General features: G+C 32.0%; 1 protein-coding gene across 1 annotated transcript; it reads right to left on the minus strand.

The window, feature by feature from the left end:
• Positions 1–5042: 5042 nt before the first annotated feature.
• LOC132615907 (GDSL esterase/lipase At5g37690) lies at positions 5043–8669 on the minus strand. Its single transcript, XM_060330503.1, has 6 exons — positions 8083–8669; positions 7338–7465; positions 7122–7248; positions 6774–6886; positions 6403–6652; positions 5043–5439 (listed from the first exon to the last, which is right to left on the minus strand). Exons 1-6 carry the CDS (start codon positions 8315–8317, stop codon positions 5204–5206), a joined length of 1089 nt encoding a protein of 362 aa, XP_060186486.1. The 5' UTR covers positions 8318–8669; the 3' UTR covers positions 5043–5203.
• Positions 8670–12199: the final 3530 nt, after the last annotated feature.

The raw sequence follows: 12199 nt of genomic DNA on the forward strand, positions 1-12199 counted from the left end.
TTTTAAGACCTTTTATATGACCAATTGTTTTCTTCATGGCTAGAAACAAATGCATGTTATGCAATTAAGCATAGATCATTGTTATCACCGTTTTATTCAGTATTGGGATTGAGTGTCGTTTTAGACACTTCACTAGAAAACGTGGCCAATTGAGGTTATTGACAGCGACACCGTAACTAATAAATCCTTGCTACTAGTATACTTTCATAAACAACCGTCCTACCTTGATAGGAGTAAGGTCTGCATACATTCTATCCTTTCCAGATCTCACGTTGTTGCCGTTGTAGTAGTAGTAGTATACTTTCAGAAGGAAGTCCAAAATATTACAACTCGTGGCCAAAGTTCAATTTAAACTCATAATAATATCACGAGTTTGAATTCGTAGCATATTTCCACCATTTATGGTCTTCTCCTTATTCATGTAAATCGGTAAAAGAAAGAGAAGTCCTCGATTACATCTTGATATCATAACTTTACACTAAATACTACTCCCTCCGTCTCAAAACGATTGTCTTAGTTTGACTTGACACGAAATTTAAGAAATAAAAGAATATTTTGAAATGTGTGGTTCAAAAGTAAGAAACGTATAATTATTTTAATAGGAGTATAATCTATGTACAAGTTCATAAATCCTAAAAAACCCACCAAACAAGTTCTTTTGTTAACTAAATTAAAGCATATATGAATCGAAATATGGGATTGATAAAAAAAATTAAAGCTTCTCTACTATTTCCAAGAAAAATGTAGAATATCCTAAAGATAATTGCCAAACAGAAACCATATGTGAAAGCGTCAGCTATTCTTATTTATTTCAAGCACAAAAAGCAAAAAAAAAAAAAAAAAAAAGGAAGATTTTTCTATATAAGAAAAAAAAATAGATTTCTTTTTGTTGGTTATTCAAAATTTGAATAAGAAAAGGGAAAAAGTGTTGGGATCGAAATAATCAGTGCATCATGCGGAAGCTAATAATTACAAACCTTGAATACGATAAATCAGATGACAAAGAAAAAACATACTAAAATAAACATAATATTTAAAATTGTTTGATCAAATGACCTACATATTAAAAAAGCCTAATTTAAAAGAAAGCATTAAAGCTATGGAAAGAATAATCTCCCCATAAACAAGACTCTCTAAACAACTACATTGTAAAAGAAAAACTTATTTATAGAAGTCCAAAACTTCTCCTCCAAGAAAAGGATAGACATGGTAGAATCCTTTTTCACAAAGAAAACCTTTTTCCATCAAGAAACTTTTTTGAAGTAAAATACAATTATGGTAAAATCCAAATAAGATAGAAAATTCAGGACAAATCCTAACAAAGGTTTGGGGGGGGGGGGGGGTCACACTTTTCCATCTGTCAAGCCACCAGAGATTTTAGCACCTGAACGTTATAGTTCAGGGAGATAACGTGAACTACAAAAAGTTTAAGTATCAAATTAATAAAAATGTGCATGATAGTTTTTTTTTGGAGGGGGTGGAGTTGGGGGGTGGGGATGGTTAGCACCTGGAAGTTATAGTTCAAGAGAGTAATGTAAACTAGAAGTAATTTAAGTATCAAACTAACAAAAACATAATAGCTTAGGGGGATTTTGATACATTATCTCAATTGCAATCCATCATCCCCTTCATACTTTCTATATGGACTATAGATTCCCTGTTGTTCTATTCATGGCACCTTTATAGTATGTCTTGATAATTATAGGTAAAAGCTTGAACAATATTAGGGTGACAAAACTAGCACATGAAAATATGAGTTTGTCCAACCTGCTTAAGTTTGGGCGAGTTAATAACAAGCTCATTTATTAATACAATTCACTTTGACTCGTCTAATTTAGTCCATCTAAAGTTGAGTTGATTTGAACTAAATAGGTAGCCAAAATTGGCCATTAGCAACCTTAGCAACATATTTTTTAATAAAATCTTTTCTGTTTCCGTTTGATATATTATATGTAATCATAATAAATAAATAAAGTTATATAAGAAAACAAGCATATTAAAGAAATTAAAATTTGGTAGTGGCGGGTTAAGACTCCCATCTTAACCCAATATGCTCAGCCCAAGCAACAATGACCTGCCCATTTGTTAACTCAATCCATTTTGATCCGTTCAAATTCAGTTTGATATGCCCATATATTTTCTCAATTCATTTTGATCCATCCAAATACCCGTAACCCACCCATTTGACATCTCTAAACATTATAAGTTTGAAGAAACTCGTCCAAACATTTTCATGATAATGTTTCTACATCACCAATCCCAATTTGCTCCTAAAGACTTTAAGTAATATAAATAAGCATACTATTTTTTACCAAATGTTATTTTCTTGATGACATTACACTGAAATTTCCTAGAAGATCATGTGACTATCATATTAAATAGCTCTGCAACTCTTAAACAAATAAGGTAATTGCGTTTTGCAGGAGGTGGAATTAACTCCAAACATTTATAGAAAACTATGGAAAATAACTCCTGCGAAACTTATTATAAAAATCAGGATCAATTCTTCACTAGAACTTGGTAGAGAAATGGAGGTGTTGGATGTGATAAGCAGCATTTTACCTATATTAATAGTGATTTTTATCATTGTTGTTGTAGGCATTTGCATCATATTATGCTCTAAAGGAAAAAAGAGGTATTTTGCCATTCGCCTAAAATACCACGAGGTTCTGGGTTCGAACTCCGGCTTAGTCATAAAAAAAAAAAAAAATTGTAAGATAAGGCTTCGTGAAAAGCCTGTCTTATGCGGCAGATTTTGACAATGTCCATGGTGGCAGCCTGACTAACGCTGCTCGAGGTGATATGCAGGATAATGGGAGAAATTGTGCATAAGATGATGGTACGTATAGCCGGTGTGGTGGTACTTAATAGCTGTTAATGAGTTGGTTATTTCTCTTATATGCTTAACCTTTAGTCATGAACTTATTAAGTAAAACTTAGGTTATTTAAGTATTTGCCCGGTTACTTTTTGCATTTACCACTTCCAGTCCACCTCAGGGGATATATGAAATGAGCTGAACTGTTCTTATCGGTTATGAATGTAGTATGTACCGTCAACAACAATAACATATCTAGTGAAATCCCACAAGTGGATCTGAGAAGGGTAGGGTGTACGCAGACCTTTACTCTATCTTGGGAGGTAGGGAGGCTACTACGCTCAGTGTAAATAATTTTTACACTATCCGGTCATATTTATCTGTTGTAACAAATAACACTTTTTATTTTCAAGATTTCGATTCTCACATTTAAGTAGACTTATCCTTGTAAATAACCTTTGGATGACCTGTTAATGTAGAGCATTATTTACATTGATTATGTACAAAACTTAAACTCTTTTTTTGTTTTTTTTGTTTTTATAGATCTACTTATTTTTAAATTTTAAATTGGTATATTTTCATTTTAATTTTTAACTATTAATGTTAAATTGTATGTTTATTGTTGAGTAAATACTAAACATGGACAAGTATTAATCGTAACCCAAGAGATTTGATGAAGAGATATGATCCATGTAAATCTCAACCATAATGGGCTGAAGCCCAAGCCCATCAGAAAACCCTAGCTACGGGTCCTATAAATATTCATATCTACTAAGAAAATTATACAATTCTCGTATGTAGATCTGCTTTAATTTTCTTCAATCTAATCTCCTTCTCTATTTGGTTATAGTTTCAATTTTCTATTAATTTTTTACAGCATCTACTATGATTTTCTCTGTTTCGATCAATAACAACAGAGTAAATACGTAAAGATGCTAAATTAATTTCTTATTTTTGGCACTTATGGACACGCTGATTTCAGTATTTTTTTCTCATGATTTTATGCGTTTTCTCGTAAGTTCCACATTAGCAAAACTCTTTTTTTTTTTTTGGTTTAAACTTAGTTTGGAGTTAAAAAGTATTCTTGAGTTTGTCGTCAGTATGAGTGTGCAACGAGATAAGAAAATCCATGTGATCTCCTTTCTTGTCTCGGTGTAAATTCTTAACTTATGGCCAACTCAAAAAAAAAATTTGCTAATTTGCTTGCTCAATGATGATTGATTTGCTTTAACCACACTGAAAAAAGGAGTTGTTGGGAATTTGTAGAGACCCTTTTGGATTTTTAGCTGAAGAGTGTTTTTTTACTTAATTTCTTTTTTGCTTTGTAAAGGGCTTTATGAATCTTTACTCTAATTTCTTTTGGGTGTAAAGATGAAAGCTTTTTCGCTGAGCAAATTGAAATTAAGTGGGATTTATTTATTTCTTCGGTCTAAAATCCTTTAGGGTCTGTTAAATTCTCATTAGCTTCTCATGTGGAAAAACCCTGGCCCATGTCTGAGAGCAATAACCCTTTTGATTTTACATTTTTGAACTTGTTCAGTTTTTTTTTTGTCATAATTTATGAATTTTATTAGATAAAGATATGTTTCATTGTGATAATTATTTGAACTATTAGATAAAGATTAGAGGTTTGAAGAAAACATTTCACTTTGTATAATGGGATAGAAAGAAATTAAATTGACGGAATTGTTGAATAAGCATATAATGTTAAAAGATTAGTGATCGTTTTGTTAGTGAGTTAAGGAATTATAATTGATAAATTATGAAAGTTGACTAAATTTGCTTCAAAATTTTGTCTAACCTGATTATTTATAGTTACATTGTAATTAAATTTGAATGAAAGGAATGGTAACTGACATATTATTTCTACGTTAAATAAGTTAGGTATGTAGTTTTAATCTTTGTAATATAATCTTGCAAATAATATTTTTATTTTTCAAGTTTCATGTTTACACAAAGTGACTGAACTTTACAGATTTTAATCGGATAAATGAGCTTGAAAGGGATTTATAGGTAAAGCTTCAATATGAAATAACACTAAAAATAACTGAATGAGTAGGTTAAATTCCCTTTGAATTATCACAATAAATTTATGACAGTTCAGAGATTTTTTAACAACACAATAGTTTAGCTTTGAAATTCAGCAAATTATATTCCCTGGATTTTTAAATTCACAAAATTCACAATAGTTCTATACTTCCATGTGTAATGCCATGGCCAAGAAAGTAATGTAACACACAATAATTTATAAACGAAATTCACACGGCAATAATAATTTAGTGCTTTTTAGCATAATCTCTCAATAAAGCTACAATATCTTATGACAAACTGAATGCGTATTTTTTGTTACTCCAACATAAAGTATCAGTCTATAGCATGGGATTTCATTATGTTCTCACTGAAAGAAACTTTCGAATAGAAGGTGCTGGTGCAGGGCTAGAGGCCTGATGAGATAGGGAGGAAAAAATTCTATCCGCAAGCACTTGATTTGCTGCATCTGTTGGATGAAATGCATCCCAAAAAACATACTCTTTTCGATTCATGCACAGCTTTGAGTTTGGCAAACACAACCCTCCAATACTTGTGTCCACATTACAACAAGATGTGTTCGAAATCTTGAAACCTAGAGAACAAAACAGTACCAAAATTTCAGCTTAAACAAGCCAAATTAGAGAATAAACTAAGTAGTGAGAAATATTACCAAAGTCTTGCTTAGCGGCAAAATATTACTCAATGCATCTGAATTTATGTGGCGCTTTTCGGTCCTTGAGAGTCAATTTGATTACTCTTTTAAGTTAAATTGTATTAAACTAACTCAATATTTTAAAAACGAGTCTGTGTCAAAATAAATGACCTTTTTTTCTAATTTGAAAAAAAAATCACTTTATGAAATGATTTACAGTTACACAAATATTCAATAGTTATTTTGAACCATAAGTTTCAAAAGTGTTCACTCTTTTTTAAATGTCGTGTCCAGTCAAATGGGTTCACATAAATTGAAACGTAGGGAGTATTAGATATTTAAAAGCTGCACGGTAAGTGCTATAACTTCTCATGTTATTATCTTGAATAAAAATATATTTTACAATACTGATCAAAATTCACATAGTTTAAATCTGAAAAAGCAAAAATTACCACATAAATTGGGATAGAGGGAGTACTTGTTACTCCTTATCTCAGAACTAAATTGGGTATTGGTTATTGGATATTGAAGAGTTTCCAGTGCAAATTAATTTATTCGGGCCTCATTACAGCTACCAAACAACCGGATGCCAAAAAAAAAGGGTAACAAGTGTCCCTTGAGCTCAAAAGAAACTTGATTACACCTAGCTTTAATTTGAAAGAAGTCTTCTTCGTTAAGAAGGTAGCCTTTCTATCATTTAGCGGATAAATCCCTGCCCCATTTCGCTTTAAGTACAAATATTAGTTGTTTAAGAGAAAACTAGAAAGAAAAAAAGAAAAAAAAGGTGCATGAATTTCAATTGGATTATGTTAGCCGCAGTACACCTTGCCCTCCTCTTAATCTAAAAATCTTTAAGTGTTTTACAAACATAACTTTTCGTAGTTGTGGGAAAAGTGAGCTTACCATAAGCAGTGGGGTTCTCAATCAAGTCTAGAACTATTGGATAAGTGTCTGCAAATGATATTTGTGCATATGGGAGATGCTTATTCAAAGTGGCAGCCAATGTTTTCACTTTTGAGTTGAATTCTTGCACCCATAGATTCACATGTTTCAAGCATATTCCTCTTGTGGATTTCACCCTCTGTGAAGGAATGCAACCTAATGGTCCAAGCCCATGAAACACCATCTTTCTTGCTCCAAGTTGATGAAGACTCTAAAATTCAAGAATATAAGAAAAATTTAATCTTTTTCACTACTATGTTTGGTTTCCATTATAAAATCTTGCATTGCTAATTTATTATTTTGTTTTTATCACTAAACTCTGAATAACTTACTGTGAATTGTTCACTTAAGGTTGAGATTAGAAGCTCTACGAATTCGTCGTGTGTGTACTGTTGCCCAGCTGCTAAAAAGGGTTGCAGGAAATTGTTGACATAGTCATTGCTACCTGAAAAGATTACAACAAGTTGGCATCAGAGCACTAGTTTTTTTTGGCAAATACATTACCAAGAGAGGAATTTGTTTGTGGTTTTTATTGCTATCCACAAAGTTATGCTATTATGTTGCTTGGATTCCTTAAAAGTATCGTCTGGTGCATGTCGGATCCTCTAAATCTAGTGCATTTTTAGAGGATCCGACATGGGTGGGATAGTATTTCTGGAGAGTCGGAGCAACATACATACCCATTCCAATGAAGTAGACAGCTTCATTAACATGTTTTTCTGCAGCTTCTTCTCCAATTTTAGCCTTGATTGCTTCCTTTGTCTTCTCAAAGCACTTTATTTGATCATCAAATGTCATTCTCTGAATCTGTTTTTGTGCAAGTAACAATTTAGAATCAGCTGGAAATGAAATTAATTAGAGAATTTAGAATTTTTAAAAAGGGAAATGATTGTTACAAAATAGAGTCCAGTGTCATTGAGAATCCCAGCTCCACCAGATGCATAATTCACCCCTTTCAAGATTGCATCATCATTAGGTGCTAAAGATAGATATGGGGGTGGTGATTGAATCCCAAGTTTTGCAGCTGAAAGTTGAAGAGGAAAAAAAATGTCAAAAATCAACCCATTTTCTAGTAACTCATTCATCCCGATTAAGTTTAAACGAGTTGAATTATGACCTATTTGTTGTTTTGACTGAACGGCTTGAACTCGAAACGACTCATCAAACTATAGGGCTCAAAACGGTCAAACTAGCTTAAATCGGAAGGTCAAAATGCAACTCAAATCCAGACATACAAAACAAAATATGATGATTGGGAATTATGTAAATTTGAAAATAAAAATGTACAAACTTCACATTTGTTTTTTTTAAAAGAAGAATAAAAGGTGGACTTTGGGTTATGACCCGTCATTTGAACCCACTCCACCCAACCAAACTTTTGGACGACTTGGGTCATGACCACTTTATTAAAAGTTCGATCCATTTTAATCTATGTTGCTCGGATTCTTTAAAAATGCCGTGTAGTGCGTGTAGGATCCTCCAAAAGTAGTGCATTTTTGCAAGATCCACCACGGGTGCATCGATATTTTTGAAGAATTCGAGTAACATAAATTTTAATCCAACCCGCCTATATGCCACCCGGAAATAAGAGGAAAAAAAAAAGTTACTCAAGATTATGAAGCATAAGTCCAAAGAAATTACATATGATATCACCAATAGTCCTTCCATTAGTGAATCTACCAGTAGCTCTTCCACCTTCATAATCAATTCCATAAAAAGGGTAATTAGATTTGGCTAGAGATTGTAAATAATTGTTGTTCCCAACTTCTGTCAATGAGTCACCAAATACATATGTTACTACTGATTCTCCAGCTGAAGCCACAGATACAACAATTCCAAGGATAAAAAATCCAAGAACTTGAGCTAAATTAACCATTTGAACAACTCGAAAAGCTCGTTCTCCTTACGGAAATTAGAAACCGAGGCCGAGCAGTTTCGAGTGAATGGATACTACAGGATAGAACGAGAAATTGCTCTTTTTTTTTTTTTTTTTTGGTTTTAGTCCTTGAGAAATGTTACAATTGATAGTGAGAATTTATAAGTGTGTAGTGAATTTGCATGGCATCTTTTTTTAGTCTATGTCATGTACTTCAAGTTTGATGATAGTAGGTGATGGATTTGATTTTTTCCTTGTTGTTCACTTAATGAGAAAATCTGAGTGATAAGTTTAAGGTTTATGGAAGTTTAATTTGTTGGTAGTTGGGAGTTTCTTACTGATGGTTGAAATTTTTCTTGCATTTGGCCAACTGAATTGGATAAGTCAGTGTATTTGTTTTTGCTTTAGGCAGGAAGAAAAACACAACTATATTGTTGGCTTGTTGCTATGGCTAGTAGGTGTAAGAAAAGTTCTCAACTTATTAAGACTATAATTAGAGATGGAGCCAATATTTGAAGTTTATGAGTTCGAAATTTTTAGTTTTTTGAATTATTGAGCTTTAAATTAATAATATATACATATTAAATGATTTTTTTAAAGACAAATATGTAACTTTAATCAATATTATTAAATTCTGCCGAATCCACTTTCTACAAATTAGCTCCGTGGACTATAATGGTACCATCACTACACATTAGAAAGGCACTTACATGTTTAGTTTTCAACAAAGAAGGTTACTAGAATTTTTTGATTAATTTGAAAGATAAAGAAGGCATTGTTTTCTTGTCACCCAAAATCTTAATTAAAATTTACTCACTTTTATACAATGTTAGGGTACTTTTTATTATTTCGGGAATTGTTAAATCCATAAAACTTAATTGTAATTCTCTTTTTCTAGCTAACAATTGATTGTTCGACTAATATCACTGTTTTTTTTTTTTTTTTTTTTTTTTTTTTTTTTTTTTTTTTTGTGAAATAGAAAGCCGATGAGAGGTACCAAATTGCCATTGCAGGGAGTAGCAATGTATTTTTTTATTTGTTTTTGTTATTTTGAGTCAATTCATCATCACAAAGAAGGTAGGGTTCTAAAATAGCTACCTTGGCGATTTCAGTATAGATAGCAATTATGAAATGCGATCTATGTTGTAATGTCAAATTCCGTTTATAAAGCATCCGTGTCACTTTAACCCACATTTTAATAATTTTGTAGATGCAAAATAAAAAGAAAAAGAGATGTAATCGCATACATTAATATAATCATTCTTCTCCATACTACTACAAATACTTCAAATTATAATCAAATCCAAGATTCTGCTCGTGAGCGTAATGGTATAAGCCTGCCTGACTGTGAGACCGACTGGTCGGACTGAGACACGGCCCGGACTCCCACGGGGGGCAGCAGTGGGGAATCTTGGACAATGGGCGCCCTCAGCTCTTCTTTCGAAATTCTCGAAGATGATGACTTATCGGCTTGAGGCTTCTTTTCTTCCATCTCCTTGACTTTGTTCACATTCAGTAGCAGCTTGCTGGTGTCCTTTCAGGTCAGGAACTCCTGCAATAGGCAGCTAGCCTATTGGAAAAAGACTACTCTCATCCCTCGACTGAAGGCGGATTTAGAATTTGTACTATAGGGGTTCAACCTTCTAATTTTTTTTTAGTATTGAACCATTATATTTATAAAGTTATGGGTTCATATCTACTATTTATTATAATTTTAGCAATTTTTTACACATAAATTTATAACCCACAATAAAAGTTTGGGGCTCAATTAAACCCCTATTTATAATGCTCCATCCGCCTCTGATCAAATCTTCGAAAGGAAGAAGAACATCAAAAGGAAGAAGGGATGGAGATTTCAGAATTAATCTAAGCAACTAAGAAAATAAAGAGACAACTCCATAGCATAAATACAATATATCCTCTTCAATATAGAGGCATCCTCTGCACATGCTCCTTTCTTTAACCAGGGTCCAAACATAATTTGTCAGTTTGCTAGATGGGTCCTCCATCATGGTTATATTTGTTACATATTTGCTCTATTTTTTGGCTTTTATATTTTTAATTTCTAGTTTTTCGATAATAATAAACTTACATAGTTCTCAAATTATCTGTCGGGCTTAATATAAATAGTTGTCTCAAATTATTTATCGTTTTAGAAATTCAAGGCACAATTAATTGTTCTTGTTCTTTCCCCGTTTTACCTTTAACAGAATTTTGTCATTAATGGAGATGACACATAAATAAAGTAAAAATTTAATAGAGAGATATTATAAGACATAAATAAGGATAAAGTTAGTCAAATACACCTCCTAATTAATATTTCTTAAGAGACGTGTAAAACAAAAACAAAAAAAGACAAATATTTTGGTCATTGTCTTAAAAATGAAAGAGATATTATTTTAAACTTAATGTAATCGAGGATTAAGTGAAATTTACTCATAATTTTCATTAGGGGTAGAAAAGTAGCAAGGATCGATCTCCTTCTCCCTAAACTTGAAATAGAATTGAACACCAAAAATTATGGTAGACTAGATATGATCTTTTCATCCTTAATTAAAAGTATCAGAGTCGAACCATGAACATAGAAAAAATTTAAATAGGAAGCGCTTTCCCTTTAAATCGAACTTACACAGATTACTTAGTATGACTTTTGAATGGACTTTTCCCGGTAAATGGGCTGTTGAGCCCATTCTTGTGTTGTAGGGTCCTTATGACCCAAGTTGGAAGTGAATGTTGTATTTCCAATTTTCCATTGTTAAATTCTGTTTTAGCGTGAAAAAGGATCAGAGGTTTAATTTGCTATTTCACCTCGTCATTCTTAATCTTTTTTATATTTTCATTTTAACCCTAAAAATATATGAAATTTCAAGCTCCTCACCTTAAGTATGTGTTGCGATCATGCAGATTTATTTTATTTTTTTGCGAAAATCGAACTTTACAATGTAAGATATTAGCTCTACCATTTATGGTTTATTTAAAAAATTAATTCACCTGCTCTACTGTTTAGCTACTAGCTTTTTAATATTTTAATAGACCTTAGTTCACGATTTTAATAAGAATAGACATTCTTCTAGAATTTTGATTGAGTTAGATGAGGTAGAAGAGAAATGAGCCAAAATCTTAGAAGACAAATCCTATCCATATGTTTCTGGGGTTGCTTGATGATCTATGTTCTCTTTTTTCTTTTCTTTTTCACTTTGAATTGCAGACAAAGGAAAATGAGTTAGACAATAGAATTATCATAGCTTATCTTATTATAAATCATGTTTTTTTTTCAACTAAAACTTTTCTTAAAATGAGGGTGGGCTTGTGAATTTTAAGAAAAATAATTTTTTTACGGGGTCAAATCACTATGTTCTAAAGAGAAGAACTGCGATCAATGAGATCAGGGATCTTATACCAAATCCCTTCGATGGAATAAATTTTCGAGAAAATATGCGGCATCTAAATCATACACGTAAAAATCTATTCATTTTTAGGGTGAAAAAAAAAGGCTTGAACTGATGATAAAATATAATTCTGAATCACGAACAATGATCTGATTGCGGATGAAGATAGAGAATACATGATTCAATTTTCCACCTTAACAACAAATAAAAGGATTGAGCAAATTCTATTGAGTGTGAACAAGAAAAGAAGTTTCATCATGTGCGAGCTTATTTATTTTTCGTTCGCCAAATATGTAAAAATTTATTGATTCCTTTTTAAATAATGGATGACAGTGAGATTCAGATCTAGGACTTCTGAATGCTCTAATATCATGTTGAAGTCTATGAATATCTCATTTAAAAGCTTAAATATTTAAAGGAACATGCATTTACTTACTTAATTATTATCGTGACAAATATATGTTTCTTTTCCATGAAGTAAACTTTCTAATTT

This window comes from Lycium barbarum, chromosome 10, assembly GCF_019175385.1.
Source record: "Lycium barbarum isolate Lr01 chromosome 10, ASM1917538v2, whole genome shotgun sequence".
In the NCBI taxonomy this organism is placed as follows: Eukaryota; Viridiplantae; Streptophyta; class Magnoliopsida; order Solanales; family Solanaceae; genus Lycium; species Lycium barbarum.